Genomic DNA, 20636 nt, shown 5'->3' with positions numbered 1-20636 from the left:
ATCAGAATTGCTGATTTACCTGTATGTCTCCCACATGGGTCTCTGAGCTCTGGGTGACGATGGTGATACAATTAATAACAGCAACAAACACACAGCATTTACTTTGTACCCATAAGTGTTCTAGGAACCTCATTTCCCCTTTATTACAATCTTAGGAGGCAGATTTTATTATCATCTCTGCTTAAAGGATGAATAAACCCAAGCAGAGAGAAAGAGCCAAAAGTGCCTAAGGTCACAGCAGGGAGTGGGGATTCAAACCCCGCTGCTGGGCTCCACGGTTCACACTCCTAACCACTACTCCAGGATCGAGTCCGCCCGCATCACTCCCTCTAGCTTCAGCGTCTCTCAGGTGCTGAACCACCGTCCGTAGGACGAATGAATGAATGAAATGATTTTATACAGGGACAGCGTCGGCCTCCTCTCTGTCAGCTCCTCCTAGGCCCGGACAGCCCCGCTCCCTCCCGCCCCGGCCGGCCGACGGGAGCTGCCCCGGCACTGCGCTCCCTCGCGACTGCAGAACGCCCACCCTCGACAGCGCGCGGGGTCAAGGGGCGGTGACAGCCGGGCGGCGGGGGCGGAGATGCTACCAGCTGGGGTGTCATCCAACCCGGGAGGTGACACGCGCCCTCTCGCCCGGGCGGTCGCTCTGGCCGCCCACTCCCCGCCAGCACGCCCGGCGACGCCCCTCGCCCCGCCACCCCACAATCTCCCGCCCGGCGGTGTCCCCTCAGCCCCGGTTGGCGTCCCATTCCACTTCCCTCCCCTCCCCCACACAACCGTCACCGGCGTCCCACCGCGCCCCATCGTCCGCCGCCTCCGCCCCGGCTCCCGGGACTTCCCCGGCCCCGGGCGATTGTTGACCCTCACCTGCCATGTCCCGGACCCCACCGCAGAGGGAGGTGCATCACGGCCGCGAGAAGGCCGGGGACGGCACTCCAGAGCAGACAAAGGGCGCCGCCATGTTAGAGTCGGGCGGAACCGACCTCGCAAGCTTCCCGGCTGCAACTTCCGGCGCATGCGCAGCGTCCTCGCAATGCGAGCACCCATAGACAGACGCATGCGCCTAGCTATCCAAAAGTTCCACCTTACAGTGCTTCTGCGCTGAGAGTTGTCCTCATTGTACCCCTGCCTTGGTTTCTCTTCCAAATGTAACAGTAACATCACGTGTTCAGCTCTTACTGTGTGCCAGGCACTGTGTTGAGCGCTTTACATGCATTATCTCTTTAAATCCTCACACTAATTATAAGATAGTATTATTCTCCTAGTTTTAAAAAAGGGAAAACAGACTCAAAAAGTGTAAATGAATGTCCGTGGTCACATATCTTGTAAGTGGTGGACCGGAGATATGAATCTACTTGTGGCTTCAAAGCTGCAGATCCCAATTGTGTTTTTCTACCTTCTAAACCGAACATTATCCCCTTCCCTGATTATCTTGGACGTGAATAAAGGTGTCTGAAAACAAAAGTGTCTGCAGACTTGCACGGCCCCTCTGTGGCCCCTCTTCTACCTTTTTGGTAGCTCTAGGCCACTGACTTCTCCACTTTCTCACAGTCTGAGGGCTTTCTCCTTTATTTACTTCTAGGCCTGCTTATTTTCCGTAATCTATAATTTTAACAACACTCTTGCCACTACTCTAAGCTCTTTTGCTCCCTTGTCTTTTTGTCACATGGATTTGGTAAGAATACCAACGCTGTGTGAATCTAAATGCACCTTTTCTCTTTGTTAGCTCCCAAAGAGCCAAGCACAGCTGAAGGAAGTATGCAGTGGGGTGACTGTTCCCTCGAGATTCATGTCCACTAGCCTTCAGTGGGACTGCAACAGACGCCAATCTGGCAACTCACTTCTGTCTTCACAATGGCTAGAGAAACAAAAAAGCCCAGCAGTTGACTTCACCCCCTTCTTGCCTTTTTTTTTTTTGGAGACGGAGTCTCGCTCTGTCGCCCAGGCTGGAGTGCAGTGGCGCTGTCTCGGTTCACTGCAAGCTCCGCCTCCCGGGTTCACACCATTCTCTTGTCTCAGCCACCAGAGTAGCTGGGACTACAGGCACCCGCCACAACACCTGGCTAATTTTTTGTATTTTTAGTAGAGACGGGGTTTCACCATGTTAGCCAGGATGGTCTGGATCTTCTGACCTCGTGATCCACCGGCCTCGGCCTCCCAAAGTGCTGGATTTACAGGCGTGAGCCACCGTGCTCGGCCGTCTTTCTTTTCTTTCTTTTTTTTTTTTCAGATGGGGTCTCGCTATATTGCCCGGCTGGACTGAAACCCCAAGGCTTAAGCATCCCATTTCAACCTCCCCAGTAGCTGAGACTACAGGCATGTGCACCCACAACTGGCTAACTTCACCCGTTCTTTTTAACTATATTTTTAATTTTTATTTCAGTAGTTTTTGGGGAACACATGGTGTTTGGTTACGTGGATAAGCTCTTTAGTGATATTTCTGTGATTTTGGGGGACCATCACCCAAAAAATTTTAAAATTTGAAAATTTTAAAATTAAAAAAAAATTTTTTTTAATCATAGTAAGAAAACTTAACATGAGAGCTGTCCTCTTAAGAATTTGTTCTTTCTCTTCAACTTTTATTTTAAGTTCAAGGGTACATGTGCAGGATGTGAAGGTTTGTTACATAGGTGGTAATATATGACCCATGTTTACTTTAGGTTGAACTAATGTTCGGACTTAACATTTAAATGTATTATTGGCCAGGTGTGGTGGCTCATGCCTGTAATCCCAGCACTTTGGGAGGCCAAGGCAGGAGAATTGCTTGAGACTGGGAATTGGAGACAAGCCTGGGCAACATAGTGAGACTCCCCCTCATCTCTACTAAAAATAAAAGCTTAGCTGGGCATAGTAATGCACGCCTGTAATCCCAGCTACTTGGGAGGCTGAGGCAGGAGGATCATTTCAGCCCAGGAGTTTGAGGCTGCAGTGAGCTATGATTGTGCCACTGCATTCCAGCCTGGGTGACAAACCAAGACCCTGTCTCTAAAAAAAATGTTTTTTAAATGTATTACAATTAGGCCCTATATGTCAAAGGGTCTTTTCAGGGCGCAAAAGCATTCAAGTGCACAGCCTCTGTAAACTGGCCAGGGCCAGTCCCTGGTTGGTGGTCTTCTTAGCTGGAGAAAATTATCGAAATCACCTTCTTTGTCCAAAGCTGTAGTTATGGTTGGTGGAACAGGAGTTCCAGTCAGCCTCTGGATTACGAGCTGAATTACGAGCTGAATGAGTCGTAATTGTTTTAATACTGTTTATCTAGAGGCAAGTACTCGTTTAGCTGCTAGAGAAAAAGAAAAACCTTGTGGCAATTGAACATAGTTTATTCTTTAAGGTAGAAGTGCATGGCTTAACCCTTGCCTGGCACAGCCTTAGGTCCTGTCTATAATTTGGGATTTTATTGCCACAGTCTGTTCTGTCAGTCTTACTGTCTCTATTTTAACTTTAACGCTCATCAGTTGTTATGTCTAAAACACAAATAGGGTCGGGCATGGTGGCTCACACATGTAATCCCAGCACTTTGGAAGGCTGAGGCGGATGGATCGCTTGAGGTCAGGAGTTCGAGACCAGCCTGGCCAACATGGTGAAACCCTGTCTCTACTAAAAATACAAAAATTAGCTGGGCGTGGTGGTGTGCACCTGCAATCCCAGCTACTCGGGAGGCTGAGGCAGGAGAATCTCTTGAACCCGGGAGGCAGAGGTTGCAGTGAGCCAAGATTGTGGCACTGCACTTCAGCCTGGGCGACAGAGCGAGACACTGTCTCAAAAAATAAATAAATAAATAAATAAATAAATAACACTAATAAGTATATCAAGGTGTGTTGTTTTAGTCCGTTCTCACGCTGCTAATAAAGACGTACCCAAGACTGGGTAATCTGTAAAGGAAAGAGGTTTAGTTGACTCACAATTCAGCATGACTGGGGAGGCCTCAGGCAACTTCCAATCATGGTGGAAGGGGAAGCAAACACATCCTTCTTCACACGGCAGCAGCAAGAAGGAGAATGAGCAAAAGGAGGAAAAGCTATAAAACCATCAGAAAGGCCAGGCGTGGTGGCTCACACCTGTAATCCCAGAAATTTGGGAGGCCAAAGCGGGTGGATCACTTGAGGTCAGGAGTTCCAGGCCAACATGCTAAAACTCCATCTCTACTAAAAATAGTGAGTCTCCGTCTAAAACAAAAACAAAAACAAAACAAAACAAAACATCAGATGTCCTGAGAACTTACTCTCTCTCACTATCCTGAGAACAGCAGCATGAGGGTAATCACCCCCATGATTCAATCACCTCCCACCGGGTCCCTCTCACAACACATGGGGTTTATGGAAACTACAATTCAAGAGGAGATTTGGGTGGGGACACAGCCAAACCATATCACATGTCTAACCTCCCACCCTGTTGTAGCTGGGAACTCAGTCTCTAAGGTTTTTCTGGAGTCCCCTTAGCCAAAAGGAGGTCCGTTCAGTTAGTGGGGGACTTGGGATTTTATTTTTAGTTTACAGTGGAATCATGCTGGATTTGTCCTTCTGTGACTGGCTTATTTCACATAGCACAATGCCCTTAAAGTTTATCACTGTCGTCAAATTTTGCAGAATTTCTTTTTTAAAGGCTGAATAATATTCTATTTTATGTATATATCATATTTTGTTTAACCATTCGTCTGTCGATGGACCCTTGGTTGGGTTGTTTCCACATTTTGGCTATTGTGAATAAATGCTACAATGAACAGTGGAGCACAAATATCTCTTCAAGATCCTGATTTCAATTCTTTTAGATAAAGACCCAGAAGTGGGGTTTCTGGATCCTATGGTGGTTCTATTTTTAATTTTTTGAGGAATCCCCATATACTGTTCTTCATAGTGGCTGCACCATTTTGCATTCCACCAACAGTACACAAAGGTTCCAATTTTTCCACATCCTTACCAACACTTGTATTTCACCTCTTCTTTTACAGGGAGAATAATAGCAGATCTGTTAGGAACCTTCTTGTCTTCCCAATATTAAGCATACAAATCTATTCCTGGGTCTATCTGTGTTAGATGTGATCAATCAGGACTCAGCATCCATTCTTTCCAGAATCTAAAAAGCTAAAATGTATTTCCGCCAGGCGCAGTGGCTCACGCCTGTAATCCCAGCACTTTGGGAGGCCGAGGTGGGTGGATCACCTGAGGTCAGGAGTTTGAGACCAGCCTGACCAACATGGAGAAACACTGTCTCTACTAAAAATAAAAAATTAGCTGAGCGTGGTGGCACATGCCTGTAATCCTAGCTACTCGGGAGGCTGAGGCAGGAGAATCGCTTGAACCCGGGAGGCGGAGGTTACAGTGAGCCAAGATTGTGCCATTGCACTCCAGCCTGGGTAACAAGAGTGAAACTCCATCTCAAAAAAAAAAAAAAAAAATGTATTTCCCAGACTCAGCTGCAATTAGAATCCCAGATATGGATGGGTTTTGCCAGTTAGTGGGATTTAGAAGAAGGAAGTGAGGCTGCAGCCATAGTCTTGCTGTTTTTGGCTGATATCTGCTGGCAAGCAAGGTCATGGCTGTTTATAATTGCACCATAGAGCTTCAAATAAGAAAAGATTTGGGGTTTAAATTCTTGGCTAAAGGCAGGGTCAGATAACCTGGGGTCATTCCTGACTACTGCAATAGATGTATCATCTCTTATAGCCATGGCGCTTATGTAGCCAAAAAATGAAGAGAGTTCATCCCATGGGTTGCTGATTTGTAATGTAATTGTTATGTATGCTGTATTCACAGCCTGACCAGGTGCATGGAACAGGAAGAAGTGGCTCTCAGGAAATGAAATAGGGATGTTTGGGTGGATGCGGATGATTTTGTGTTCCCTGACTACCCATATCCAAAGTCCAGTGAGATTCCTTTGCTGATAGAAGCAGCCCCTCCTTCCATCTGAACAGGCTGATTCTGCTTTCTCTGGGGAGTGTGTAATGACCTCACCTGGGGAAGTTATTTTGCAAGAGGAATCTAATTCTCGTGAACACTCCACTGCCCATTGTTTGTTTCCAGATCTATAATGAAAGTCAGATTCCAGGATGAGCCAGGAGACAGGCACAGAGTCTGACCAAGGAGGATATGGCTTCTACAACAAAATAAAACAATCAAACAAACAAACAAGCCTTAGCTAAGTAAGTGAGCTGAAGCCTAGGGAATATGGGTGCTACCTCAGAGAGGAAAGAATATAACATTTGGCTGAATTTATCGATATAATATATTACAGAGATTTGGGGTTTTAAAGTTCCAGCTGGAAATGGTTCTAACAGGTCAACTGGTTGATTAAAATCTGGATCAACAGTGGCCTTTATAAAACGAAGTTGAGTGGAGATGCCAGAAACTGCTTAGAATAGTATAGAAGAGGAATCCAAGAATTTGCCCTTGATGGCTGAGACAGGACAGGAGTTAAGTATACATGTGCTGATTGAGTGAGTGAATGATTACAACTTGCCTGGTTTCTCATTAGGTGCCATTGATTCAGTTATATGACTAACCAGCTCCCTCAACCCCAAGCTTCTCCCCTCCAATATTCTTGCCCCACCCCACCCTCAGTCAGCCACCAAAATGACACACAGCACCCCTCACCATCTCCAGAGTCTCCAGCCTAAACCTCATCCACTTTCTACTCTAACGCCCCCTCAAAGCTCAGTTACTATTCACGTGTGGGCAACCCTGCATTTTCCCTATAAGGACAACTTTTTAAGCAGTTGGCCACTCTGTAGACATAAACTTGAAGAAGTGTACATAAACCTTGTAGACTTAAACTTGAAGAGCTGTTGATAGATGAATGGTTGTTTATACAATTTACCAACTTGATTGCACAAATCTTAAAAATCACAAATTATATAACACAGCAGCGTACCAATTCATAAATATTGCTTTTCTTCCTCTGTTTACTTGTCGTGAAATGGTTTTCTTAACTCTTCCCAGAAATCCTTGGCATATATTTTTAGTTCCCATCTATTTTGAAAATGTTATAAATTACACAAAAGTGAAAGTAATAAGACATTTTCTCTATTTCCATCATCCAGATTCAATAGTTAAGTTTTGCTACATATTCTTAATATATTCTTCCTTTCTTTTTTCTCTTCTTTTTGAGATGGAGTCTCACTCTGTTGCCCAGGCTGGAGTGCAGTGGTGTGATCTTGGCTCACTGCAATCTCCACCTCCCACATTCAAGTGATTCTCCTGCCTCAGCCTCCTGAGTACCTGGGACCACACGCATGTGCCACCATGCCCGGCTAGTTTTTGTATTTTTAGTACAGACGGTGTTTTGCCATGTTGGCCAGGCTGGTCTCAAACTCTTGACCTCAGGTGATCTGTCCGCTTCAGCCTTCCAAAGTGCTGGGATTACAGGCGTGAGCCATTGCGCCCAGCCTGAGGAAGTATTTTAAAGCAAATCCCAGATCATGTCATTCCACCGTGCATGATGATGATACTTCAGTGTGCAACTGTAAAAAAGTTCCACAATGCTCTGATCATGCCTAACAATATAAAGAATTATTCTTTGGAATAACTTAATATTCAGCCATAATCAAATTTTGCTAATTGTCTCCAAGTGTCTTTTTATGATTGCTTTGTTCAAATCAGGATCCATACAAAGTCCTCCCACCACAGTCACAATTGTGTGGTGGTGTTTTTAAAATTGTCTTTTGAGTCACTTTTATTCCAAAGTCATTCCTTTCCTTGTTTTTTGTTTGTTCCCTTTTGTTGCCTTGATGCAGAAATAGGAACTGTTGTCCCATAGAATTCCCACATTCTGGAATTCTGTTTGCTTCCTTATACTGTCATTTAACTAGCTTCTCTGTCTCCCTGTTTCCTGTAAATAAGCCCTCAAGGCCTGAGTAGATTCAGGTCTAACTTTTTATTATTTATTTGAGACAGAGTCTCACTCTGTCACCCAGGCTGGAGGGCAGTGGTGCAATCTTCTCTCACTGCAACCTGCGCCTCCCAAGTGCAAGTGATTCTCATGCCCCAGCCTCCCGAGTAGCTGGGTTACAGGCACGCGATACCACGCCCAACTAATTTTTGTATTTTTAGTAGAGGTGGGGCTTCACCATGTTGGCCAGGCTAATCTTGAACTTCTGACCTCAAGTAATCCACCTGCCTTGGCCTCCCAAAGTGCTGGGATTATGGGCATGAACCACCACACCCAGGCCTGGGTCTAATTTTTTAAAATTTATTGTCATTATTATTTTTTAGAGGCAGGGTCCCATTCTATCACCCAGGCTGGAGTGTGGTGGTGTGATCATGGCTCACTGCAACCTCAAACTCCTGGGCTCAAGCAATCCTCCTGCCTCAGCCTCCTAAGTAGTTGGAACTACAGGTATGCACCACCGTGCCTGGCTAATTTTTTAATTATTTTTTTATAGAGGCAGTGTCTTGCTATGTTGCCCAGGCTGAGCACGAACTCCTGGGCTCAAGCAGTCCTTGAACTTTGGCCTCCCAAAGTGCTGGGATTCCAGGCATGAGCCACGAGGCCCAGATCCAACTTTTTTTGGTAGGAGCATTTCACAGGTTTTGCTGAGTGCTTCCGGGAAGTCACATCATGGGCCCCCTTGGGGGGTCTGTGTGGCAGCAATCTGACTTTCCCTTTGGGAATTTCCCCATCAACCTTCCAAGCAATGGGTTTTTCTTTTGAAGATCTCTGAGTCATTGATTTCATTAGGGGTTGTAAAATAATGCATTTCTATCATTCTTTCCACATCTATGAGCTGGAATTCTTCTGTAAACAGGAATTTCCCCACATCAATCAGGGTTACGTGGCTACCTGAAAATATAGTTCATTGAGGAAAGGCAGGATAGAGCTTATTTCCTTTCTTAAAATACAACAACTTTATAGAGATATAATTCACATACATACAATTCATTCTTGTAGAGTGTACAGATCAGTGGATTTTGGTATATTCAGAGTTGTGCAATCATCACCACTAATTTCAGAACAGTTTCATTATTCCCAGAAGCATCTCCATGCCCATTAACAGACACTTCCCATTCCTTCCTCCCCTCTCAGCTCCTGACAACCACTGATCTGCTTTATCTCTATGAATTTGCCTATTCTAGGCACTTCCTATAAATGGAATCATACAACATGTGGTCTTTTGTGACTTGACTCCCCTCCCCTCCCCTCCCTTCCCCTCCCCTCTCTTCCCTTCCCTTCTCTTTTGAGACAGGGTCTCACTCTGTCGCCCAGGCAGGAGTGCCACTGGCACGATCTCAGCTCACTGCAACCTCCCCATCCTGTGTTCAAGCAATTCTCCTACCTCAGCCTCCCGAGTAGCTGGGATTACAGGTGCACGCCGTCACACCCGGCTAATTTTTGTATTTTTAGTAGAGATGTATTTCACCATGTTGGCTGGGCTGGGCTGGAACTCCTAACCTTAAGTGAGGCACCAGCCTCGGCCTCCCAAAGTGCTGGGATTCCAGGTGTGAGGCACTGCTCCTGGCCACTTGATTTTCAAGGTTCATTCACGCTGTGGCATGTGTCAGTACTTCAGCATTTTTTTATTGTCAAATATATTCCAATGTATGAATACACCACAGTTGATTTTTCAGCCGATGAACACTTGGGTTCTTTTCACTTTTGCTATTATTAATAATGCTCCAATGAACATTCATATAAAGGTTTTGATTTTGTTTTGTTTTTGAAACAGGGTCTCATTCTGCCACCCAGGCTGGAGTGCAGTGGCACGATCTCGGCTCACTGCCACCTCTGCCCCCTGGGTTCAAGCAATTCTTGTGCCTCAGCCTCCTGAGTAGCTGAGACCACAGGCATGCACCGCCACAGCCCAGCTAACGTTTTCTATTTTTAGTAGAGTCAGGGTTTCTCCATGTTGGTCAGGCTGGTCTGGAACTCCTGACCTCAGGTGATCCGCCCACCTCGGCCTCCCAAAGTGCTAGGATTACAGGCATGAACCACCGTGCCCAGCCAGGAAATATGTTTTTACATATACAAGTTTATCTATTATTTCTTTCACTTTGCCAGATAAATCATACTATACATTCTGATGTGCACCTTGCTTTTTGTAGTTCATAAAGTATCAGGCAATGTTTCCATATTAGCAAATAGAATCTACATCATTCCTTTTAATAGCTGAATAGAATATTAGCTTATGACTCTCACAATTTAATAAATTCCCTACTGATAAACACTTTAGTTGTTTTCTTTTTTTGCTATTAAAAATATTGCAATAAGCATTAATATATACAGGCACCTGCCACTACACCAGGCTAATTTTTGTATTTTTAGTAGAGACAGGTTTTTGCCATGTTGGCCAGGCTGGTCTCAAACTCCTGACCTCAAGTGATCCTCCCACCTCGGCCTCCCAAAGTACTGGGATTACAGGCGTGAGCCACCGCGCCCTGCCACCCATATACCCTGATGGGAAACAAGTGAATTCAAATTCCAGGAGACATGTGAGTATCCACTACAAGAACTAACTTTCTTTTGAAGTCATATACTTAATCTTAAAAACCCAGGCCGAGCACAATGGCTCACGCATATAATCCCAGCACTTTGGGAGGCTGAGGCGGGTGGACCACTTGAGGTCAGGAGTTCGAGACGAGCCTGGCCAACACGGTAAAAATCCCGTCTCTATTAAAAATACAATAATTAGCCAGGCGTGGTGGCAAGCACCTGTAATCCCAGGTACTCGGGAGGCTGAGGCAGGAGAATCACTCAAACCCAGGAGGCAGAGGTTGCAGTGAGCTGAGATCACACCACTGTACTCCAGCCTGGGCAATGGGGGGAGACTCCATCTCAAACAGAAAAAAATATTTTTAAAAAACTGTTCACATTTTGTAGTATATCCATGTCTGTTCTTTATTAATCAACGTATTAAAAAATAATAAATTACTCAACATTAAAATTTCATCTCTTTAGGAAGATGCGCCACATTTATCCCAACGATCCACACATTCTGTGCTTACCTTTAGCTTGGGTACCTCAGCTAAAGGAGTGTGGTTCTGATCTATCTCCTTTATTATAGGTATAATCCAGTTACCGAGAATGTGACTATCAAGAGCGAAGGCACTATTCAGTTCAACTTCATGCTTGTTTGATCCTCAAAAGATTCAAACAATGAATCAAAGAAAGGAAAGGGAGCTAGCATCAGCACCGATGATGCCAGTGATCCAACTACTAAAGAGTTTAAAGCTTTAATTTAAAAACTTTTAGCTGAGAATGGTTTAGAAAGCCTCATGTTACTACTCCTCCTCAAATCTGGCTCTTTATCGGTAGCATTCCTACAAAGAGACATCATCATGGTTTATCAGAAGACACAACCAAAATCCAGTGAGGAAGGGCAGCCGTCAAAGGTTCTATTCATCCGGGCACAGTAGCTCACCCCTAATCCCAGCACTTTGGGAGGCCGAGGCGGGTGGATCACTTGAGGCCAGGAGTTTGAGACCAGTCTGGCCAACATGATGAAACCCCGTCTCTACTAAAAATACAAAAATTAGTTGGGCGTGGTGGCAGGCGCCTGTCATCCCAGCTACTCGGGAGGCTGAGACAGGAGAATCACTTGAGCCTGGGAGGCGGAGGTTTCAGTGAGCCAAGATCTCACCACTGCACTCCAGCCTGGGCAACAGAGCGAGACCCTCTCTCAAAAAAAAAAAAATATTTTATTCTCCAGGAGAAGGGGTTCTTGGGGGCTATAAGCAGCAGGCAGAAGACTTTATTGCATGTGTGGTTAGGTGATAGCGACCTAAGTTTGCATTGGGAACTGGGATCAAGAGTGACCCGAACTCCTACTCATGCACCTCTCTCTCCCTGTCTCTCTCTTTGCCTTTTGTGTCTTTCTGTCTGTCTGTCTCCCTCTTCCTCTCAGCCTCCTGTCTCTGTCCCCATCTCTTTTCCTGTCTCTCAATCTCACTCCCTTCTCCCCATCTCTCTTTCTCTCTCCTTCTTCTCCACTTCTCTCTCCCTCCTTGTCTCCCTCCCTGCCACTGTTCAGGCTTCTGGGCCTCCCTGGACAGGTGCACACAGGACTCCTAGATCACCTTTCAGGACACATGCATAGGGCTGCCGGACCTTGGTCCCCCACCTCCCATGCCCTCAAGGTCAGGGGTGTGGGGCGTGCCTGGGCTTTCCCGGGCGGATGCCCCACGATCCATGAAGCAGAAGCTATAGGTCACCACTGGCTTGAGTGGTGCACCCACCGGGCTGCTGGCTTCCTCCTTGTGATCTGCTGAGGCCAAAGCAGAGGACACCCGCCCAGGCCCGACCCTGCACCAGGGTGGGGTAGGGGTGGGTTTGGAGGTCAGGGTGGGGATGGGAGCAGTCACTGCAAACGGGTCCCTGGCTGGCTTCCTGCCCTGCACTCTGCCATGCAAGGCCTCCTCTCCCGCCCTTCCCCCCACCCCACCGCCTCCACCTCTAGAAAGCCCCAGGCACAGGCTCCATAAGTCACTCTGGATCCAGGAACTAAGGGCAACCCCTGAGCTCCAAAGCTTGGCAGTGTCGCACACAGGACAAGTGCTCTCAGGAGACATTTTGGACAAGTTGTTGAAATGCCTGATGGACATGGCTCTTGTCACAAAATGAATTTGCATCCTGAGGAAGCCTCTTCTTCAAAGGAAGTTTCCCAGTCACCTCTGCCCTCTCCAATGACATGAGTCCTCCCAGGTGACCTCAGCCCTCTCAGGTGATGTCTTTCCACCATAACTCTGGCTCTCTCAGGAGGTGGGCTACTGCAGGGACCTGAGCCACGTTGCCGCCTTGTTCCTGCTTTATCTGCCTGAGGAGGACATATTCTGGGCACTGGCCCAGATGCTGGCTGGTGAGAGGCACTCCCCGCAGGGTAGGTGGATAGCTGCCCCCAGGGCCTCACGCAGCCAGACCCGGGGAAGGCCGCCCTGGGCAGGTGATCTCAACTTTCAGTGAAGGCACCTTCCTTGTGTTGCCAGCTTGTTTGGAGCCTTTAGGGTGTGTCTCTGTTGAGGGTCCCGGGGCTGACCTGGGACCCCCAGATCCCAAGTCAGATGCCTTTCACCCCCATCAACAGAGGGCATCTCATCGTCCCTGTGGCCACCCTCTGTGTCCTGGAGCAATGCCCTCTGGCTCTGATGCTGTACAGCTGACTCTCCCCTCCCTGAAGGTCCTGCCCTCCAGCTGGCTGGGCTCCAGCTGCCCTTGGTACCCACAGATGGGCCGATAAAGCCCTGATGGCAACATCTCCCCATCCCGTGTCCCCTGGCCCGACCCCACTTCCAGGAGACCACCACGAAGCCCAGCACCCGCCCTCTGTCATGGCCTCAAAGTCAGGCTTGCCCTCCCAGCACCATGGCCCAGGAGGCCCCCAGGAGCACCTCCAGCCAGGCTTCAGGGGATATTCCCACCCCTCCCCTCCAGGGCCAAGGCCGCATGGTGGGGTCACCAGATGAGAGGGTGGGAGACCTTGGGGTTCAGGGGCCTCTGCAGCTGTCCAGCTCTTCCAGCTGATGGTTCCACATCTTGGGAGCAGGCTGATTTCATGATGGGCTGGGGGCTTCTCAGGATTCCACAGCCCAAATAGTGCAAGGGTCCAGGGGCTCCAAGACCACCAGGAGCATGTGGCACCCATGTCATACCCCAAGACCATGAGGCATGCAGTGAGTTTATGGTCCGCCAGCTCTTCCCCAGAGGCTCTGCATCCTGTGGGGCCGGAGGAGCCAGGGGCTGGAGACCCTCATGGGCCTGGTGAGAGGCTGAGTTCCAGCCAGGGCCTGACCTGGGTCGTGGGGTTCTCCATGGATTTGAAGTTGGGTTTCCTGCCCTGGAGGAGACAGAGGCACAGGGACTGGGGCCAGTTCCCACAGAGCAGGGCTAAGGACAGTGTGTCCACCAGGAGTGTGGGGAGGGGAAGGTGTAGGGAGCCCTGGACACCGCCCAGTGTTCTGCACTTGGGGAAGGGTCTTCAGAGGGCCCTGGAAGAGGGAGGTTTTTAGGGCAGCCCAGAGGGACCTGAGCACCTCTGTCCCTCCCATCAGGACAAGGAAGGGCTGTGCGTTCAGGGTTCCTCATTAGGTTGGTTGCTTTAGAGCTTGATCGATGGGGTAAGGGGACACAGGGAGACCCTGGCTCAGGGACCCTCCTTGCCCTGCAGGGCCCTGCTCCCTGCCCAGGAGTCCAGTTCACCCCCAGCCCACAGGAGGCACAGGCAGATATCTGCAGGACACACAAGCAAAGCCCTCTGCCCAAGAGGGGTCATCCCATGGCAGACGCTGGGGCTCAGGCCCAGCCTCATGGGCAGATTGGGCCAGGACCCACTTGGGAGGGCTCAAGGAAGTCTCAAGTCCTGGGGAATCCCCTCTCTCCAGAAGCCACATCCCCACTGAAATGAGTGCTCCCCCTGAGGAGCTGCAAGACCTCGTCTGACCCAGCCTCTTGAAGGGGTCCGATGACCCTCATGGGAAGGGTCATTGACTGGGGGACGGAAGCTCCAGTGGGCCCAGCTTGAGCCACCAGCCTCTAGCCTGGAAGGGCCAAGTCCTCCCACACCTGCTGTCCCCACAGATCTCTCTCAGGCTCACCCTGAGCCTTTGGGATGTGTATTTGCTAGAAGGGGAACAGGTGTTGATGCCAATGGCATGCACTGCCTTTAAGGTTCAGAGGAGTAAGTCCATGTGTGCCCAGTGGGGTCTGGGGAGCACAGGGGTCAGACCCTGACTGGCCCGGTGGCAGCTTCCTCACACTGTCCCCATGATCCTCTGCTCTGGCCCAGAGAGAGGTCTGGCTGGGTGGGCTGGGCAGGGAACTGTGACATACCCCCTCCTGTGGGAGCCCATCCCCCACACGACCCAGATGAAAGTCGGGAGTGTGGTGAGCACTTCCCTGCTCAGGCTGCCCCCTAGCCACAGCCTCCCGTACACATCTGGACCCGTGGGGTGGCCACAAAGGGATCCAGCACTCCCCAGTGGGAGATGCTGAGGTCACAATGGGGTATGGGCTCTGACCCCTCCCAGGGAACTCTCCTAGCCTGATGCCCACCCTGTCCCTAGAGCACCTCATGAAGATGTCCAGGTGCGGCTGTGGGCATGTTTTCAGGACCGGTTCTCCCATACCTAGGCCCTGGATGATGATGCAGTTCTCAGACACCCTTGGGCCTCTATGAGGAAACAAGGAAGCCTGGGGACCTGCCACCCCCAGGTGGCCTGCAGCACCAGGTCCCCTCCCGAGTCACCCCTTGGGGCAGTCAGCAGTTGGGGAGTGCCCAGGACCTCCAACACTACTACTTCCTCTTCACCTTTTCTCCCTCCTCTTCTTCCTGGACTCTAAGAAAGTAAAATAGGCCCCCCGGTCCTCAGGGCAGGTGCTCAGTGTGTGTGTACCGGACGTGCTGTGCAAGCAGGAGGGGGATGTGGGCAAGACTCTCCAACAAGCCCCCTCCCACTTTCCACCATGTCCCATTCTCCCCCTCAAAGGGCCCTCAGGGGCATTGGAGGAACCAGATCCATTTGTGGGACCCCCCCCACCCCTCCCTGCGAGCACTGACAGCCTCAGAGAACAGCAGAGGCCCCTCACTCCTGAACACCCCTCCAAGGGTGCCAGGACAACAAGCCTTGAGCCAGGGAGACAAGGGAATCTATGTCCCTGACCACCCCCCAGAGCGTTTAGGGGGTGGGAACAGGGGGGACCCCTGGCCCAGAGCTGGAGCCAAGAGTTCAGTCAGGTGTGGGAACGGTCAGTCCTGGCATGGACTGGGCAGCCCAGGAGGGCAGAGGGGGCTCTGTATCTGGGCTCTCTCATCCACCGTAGAAACAGGCCCCCAAGTGAGGTGGCGAGGGGACTAGGTGACAGCCAAGGCCCCTCCCACCTGAGTTCTGACTGGAGGCTGTATCCCAGGCCCAACAGTCCTGGGATGAGGGCATGGGGCAGGAAGCCCCCAGCCAGCCTGAACCCTGGGGGAGGGCAGTCCCAGGACCCACCTGCTGTACCCCGACAGCTTCCCACCACAGGAGGCCTAGACCCCTCCCTCTGGGATCAGCAGCCTGCAGGTGTGTCCTCAGTGTCAGACCACAGGGGCTACACAGAGACCCTGAGGACTCCAGAGATCCAAGCAGGTGGAGCCTGGCCAAGAAAGGACTGCGTGGGCTCACTGGAGATGGTGACCACGTCTGTTTCTCTTTCAGCCAAACCCGAGCAAGGGTCCTTGGCACCCAGGCCTGTGCTGGCTTCACCTGGCACGAAGACCCTCTGGCAGGGGGACAGGCAGTCCCCTCCCGGCCCAACAACCCGGTTCCAGTGGCCCATTTGGCCAGCTTCCCCACCATGGGTGGCCCGTTTGGTCAGCTTCCCCGCCATGGGTGTCTCGTCCTTTCACACCCTGTCCTGATGGGACTGTCTGTGAGGCCAAGGCCCAGTGGCATGAGGGGGCTTCCATGGAGCCTAGGGCAGCAGGCCATTCTCTGGGGGCACCGACTCAGGGTGTGCCCAGCCTGGCCCTGGCTCAGGGGGAACCTCAGGTTTCCCGGAGGTTCCTCCAGTGGAACTCCATGCCACGGCTCCATCCCTGTGAACTTGGATGTGGGGGGCCCTTGTTGCCCCCCGTTATGATTTTGAACAGAGCTGCTGGGTCCAAGTCCCTTCCAAATGTGTCCTGGACAGCCCCAGGACCATGGGACAGCCTAGCCCAGGAAGCCCATGGGGACCCCGAAACCAGGTCCTGCCCAGCCCATCAGGACTAAAAGGGAGGTCAGGAGATACCCCGACTGCAGCACGGCACCTGTGTCCGGCCCCCTCGGTGGCCAGTGACTGGCATGTCTGGAAGGAGTCAGGGTGGCACCCCGCAAGCTGCACCACAGCCCCAGACACCTCGGAAAATCCTGTTCAATGGGGAAGCCATTCCCATCAAGGCCACGAGAGAGAAAGGTGAGCATGGCGTCCCCGCAGCCCCGGCCAGCCTGCAGCATGCCTGGGGCCTCTGTCCCAACCTGTGGGACAGTGTCCCTCACCCAAGGCAAAATTCCCAAGCCAAGAGGGTTCTGGACTAGACCCCAGCCCTGGGAAGTGAGGGGCACCAGGGGTGTGGTGGGCTCCCAGCTGCAGTCAGCATGACCATGCAGGGGACCCTGGCCCCGTGGAGCTCTGCACTGTCACCATTCACCTCACAGAAGCTGGGCGAGATCCCGAAGCCTCGCAGCCACTGCTGCAGCCGCAGCAGGCGCCCCCACCACGTGCCTTCCAGCTGCTGGTGCAGGCTTTCCTGACAGCAGGGCGCCCTGCAGCCCTCACCTCAGCAGCTCAGACTCGGAAGGTATCTGTGGCTCATGTTCCCAGTGCTCCCACTGAACAGAATTACTACAGAGGATGCTCTGGGTCCTGAGTCGAGCAAAACGGCACGCGCTGTGGATGCAGCCTGCTTCTTTCCCGGCCACCATGCCTGCTGGATGTGCCCACCGAGCAAGTGGCCTTGAAACAGTCATGGGGACGGGAGAGGCTCAGCATCCTGCACGTGCCCTTACCAAGGCTCACCAGGCTGACACCATGGCTGAGCGCCCTGTCTGTGGACAAGAGACTCGCACCCAGTCCCTGGGATGGACCAGCTGGCCACCTGCTGGCAGGCTGGTCACACTGCGGAGGGGGCTGAGATTGGCTTTCACTGCACTGACCCATAATGCGGACATGGACTTGCTGGCCCTGCAGGGCACACAGCACTGCTTGCGACCAGGGCACCCCATTCACAGCTAGAGACATGCAGCGGTGTGTTCCCACCTCAGGGCCTTGGCTCTGCCACCTCTACTTGGAATGTTCTCGGTTCCCTCCAGGCTTCTAGAAGCATCTAGGCCAGGGCTCATGGCTGGATAAGCAACTGAATCCCTGCAACCCAAACAAGCTTTTCATTCTCATTTTATTTGGTGTTAAACTTAAGAAAAGTTATTAAGACATGACTTACATCCCTGGTAAGTGTGCAGCTCGAAAGACATTCACAGATGGAACACACCAGCCCCCAGATCACAAAGCCAACCATGGCCAGCCCCTCCAGCGCCCCCGGCCCCACAACCAGTGTCCTCACTTCTGTTGACACCGTGAGCCTGTCTTTTGTACTTTACACTCACAGAAGGATAACCACCTTCATGTTTTAAAATAAATGTTTACTTTCGAAATGATTTTAGATACACAGAAAAATTGAAAAGACAGTATAATGTACTCTACACCTTATACCCAGCTGCCCCTAGTAATGACATTTTGCATTACCATGGCACATTTGTCCAAACTAAGAAATGTGGGCTGGCTGTGGTGGCTCACACCTGTAATACCAGCAATTGGAGAGGTTGCGGCAGGTTCACTTGAGCCCAGGAGTTTGAGACCAGCTTGGGCAACATAGGTAGACCCTGTCTCTAGAGAAAAGTAAAAAAAATTAGCCAGGCATGGTGGCATGTGCCTATAGTCCCATCTAGTCAGGAGGCTGAGGCGGGAGGATTGCTTGAGCCCAAGAGTTCCAGGAAGCAGTGAGCTATGATCACACCACTGCACTCTAGCCTAGGTGACGGAGTGAGAATTTATCTCTTTAAAAAAATTAATTTAGGGCCGGGCGCGGTGGCTTACACCTGTAATCCCAGCACTTTGGGAGGCCGAGGCGAGCAGATCACGAGGTCAGGAGATCGAGACTATCCTGGCTAACACGGTGAAACCCCATCTCTACTAAAAATGCAAAAAATTAGCCAGGCGTGGTGGTAGGCCCCTGTAGTCCCAGCTACTCGGGAGGCTGAGACAGGAGAATGGTGTGGACCCAGGAGACGGAGCTTGCAGTGAGCAGAGATCGCACCACTGCACTCCAGCCTGGGTGACAGAGCTAGACTCCATCTCAAAAAAAAAAAATTAATTTAACGTGGGTGCAATCCTGTTAACTAAATAATAATGTTAACTATTATCTAAGGTTATTAATGCAGTAATTATATTAATATAGTGAAATTTTTTCAGATTTCATCTGCTTTTGCTTAACTTCTTGTACCTGTCCTGGGATCCCACCTCAGACTCACCCTCTGCCTTTAGGTCACTTCTGCTTAGCTTCCTCCAGAGGCTACAGCCAAACACACACCTGGGCTGAAGAGTAGAGCTGGTTGCTGCTGGGCTCCAAACCTCTGCAGCATGTTACTGTACTGAGTACCGTAGGCAATGGTAACACAATGGTGGCTATTTGTGGGCCGGGCGTGGTGGCTCACGCCTGTAATCCCAGCACTTTGGGAGGCCGAGGCAGCTGGATCACCTGAGGTCAGGAGTTTGAGACCAGTCTGGCCAACACTGTGAAACCCCATCTCTACTAAAAATACAAAAAATTAGCCGGGCATGGTGCTGGGCACCTGTAATCCCAAATACTCGGGAGGCTGAGGCAGGAGAATCTCTTGAACCTGGGAGGCAGAGGTTGCAGTGAGCCGAGATCACACCATTGCACTCCAACCTGGGCAACAAGAGTGAAACTCTGTCTCAAACAAACAAACAAACAAACAAACAAAAACAATGGTGGCTATTCGTGTATTTAAACACAGAAAAGGATCATAAAAATACAGTATAAATGATAAAAAATGGTACACCTGGCCAGGTGTGGTGGTTCATACCTACAATCCCAGTACTTTGGGAGGCCATGCTGGGAGGATCACTTGAGCCCAGGACTTCTAGACTAGTCTGGGCAATATAAAAAGACCCCATCTCTTTCGAGATATCAATTTTTAGAGATGGTGCACCTGTATAGGGCAGTTCCATTATAATCTTATGGAACCACCATCCTATGTGCATTCTGGCATGGACTGAAACATCGTTATCTGACATGTGATTGCATAAGTAATCTAGAGATGATTTAAAGTCTATGGGAAGATGTACTTAGGCTATATGCAAATACTGCACCATTTTATATCAGGACATGAGCATCTGTGGATTTTGGTATTTGTGGGAGGTGGTGAAACTGATTCCCCTACACACACCGAGGGACAACTGTAAATCTTTCGGGCCCCATAGAAGTCTCAATTCCCTGCACCGTCACCCCCAGATAAGCATCCTAAAGTGTTTGTTCACTTTACCTGCTCATCCGTGAGCCAGAGGGTTCCATCAACAGCTTGGGCTGTCTCAGAAAGACCTGGGTTCAATCGCATTCAGCCACTTAGTGTTTTTGGGCAAACCATGTAACTTCTCTGAGCCTCAGTGTCCTCATCTGTAAACTGGGCTGATCATGGTCCTTACCTCACAGGGCCACTGTGAGGACCAAGTGAGATGAAAGCTGACACCACGAGTGACACCACTTCTCTCTCCCTCAGACTCAACAGGAAGATGCCTTTGCTGCCCAATGCGAAGGTTATGGGGAGGACGCGAGGCCCCAAGGTTCCCCTGTCCCAGGAGCATAGACACCGGATTTTTGCTTCCAGAAACAACCACCTCTAGGATGAGGATGGCTCTCAACTGCCCAAAGCCTGTGCTCCCACCCCACAAAGGTGACGTCTTCAGCAGTGGGGAAGGGGCTGCACTGCGCCAGCCTCACCCTGGCCACTGTCTGCCCTCATGAGTCAGAGCCCAGCTAGGTCCTCAAGCAGAGCAGTGCAGAGTCTGGCCCCGGTCCGGAGCTCCAGGCATCCCGGCCACCTCCACCTGCCCCCACCAGCTGCCTCCATCCCTCAGCCCCTGCTCCCCTCCTTCCCAGCTCAGGATATCTTAGCTCCTTA

The 20636-nt window shown here is 50.5% G+C and overlaps 2 protein-coding genes across 5 annotated transcripts in view; one reads left to right on the top strand and one right to left on the bottom strand.

Moving 5' to 3' along the window:
- Positions 1-1019, bottom strand: part of ZBTB17 (zinc finger and BTB domain containing 17) — a 35402-nt gene extending 34383 nt beyond the window's left edge. Inside the window, exon 1 of one of the 4 annotated variants that reach the window (XM_002811434.4) lies at positions 868-1019. The gene's annotated coding sequence lies outside the window, so the exon portion shown is untranslated. Of the gene's footprint in view, positions 1-19; positions 549-867 lie in introns of those variants that run through there. The other 3 variants (XM_002811433.4, XM_063714825.1, XM_063714824.1) reach the window with 3 other exon arrangements.
- Positions 1020-15173: 14154 nt separating this feature from the next.
- On the top strand, positions 15174-20636 carry LOC100456904 (uncharacterized). The gene is made up of 2 exons (XM_054541102.2): positions 15174-16854; positions 20235-20636. Exons 1-2 carry the CDS (start codon positions 16508-16510, stop codon positions 20356-20358), a joined length of 471 nt encoding a protein of 156 aa, XP_054397077.1. The 5' UTR covers positions 15174-16507; the 3' UTR covers positions 20359-20636.

Source organism: Pongo abelii, chromosome 1 (assembly GCF_028885655.2).
Source record: "Pongo abelii isolate AG06213 chromosome 1, NHGRI_mPonAbe1-v2.0_pri, whole genome shotgun sequence".
Taxonomy (NCBI): Eukaryota; Metazoa; Chordata; class Mammalia; order Primates; family Hominidae; genus Pongo; species Pongo abelii.
The sequence above is the reverse complement of the archived record's forward strand: the minus strand, read 5'-3'. Positions and strand labels throughout refer to the sequence as shown.

What these genes read in the sequence shown, in the direction of transcription:
- LOC100456904 (XM_054541102.2), top strand. Translation starts at nt 16,508, where the DNA reads ATGTGGGGGGCCCTTGTTGCCCCCCGTTATGATTTTGAACAGAGCTGC. An exon ending in CAAGGCCACGAGAGAGAAAG is followed by an intron (nt 16,855 to 20,234) that starts GTGAGCATGGCG and finishes TCTCTCCCTCAG; the next exon opens with ACTCAACAGGAAGATGCCTT.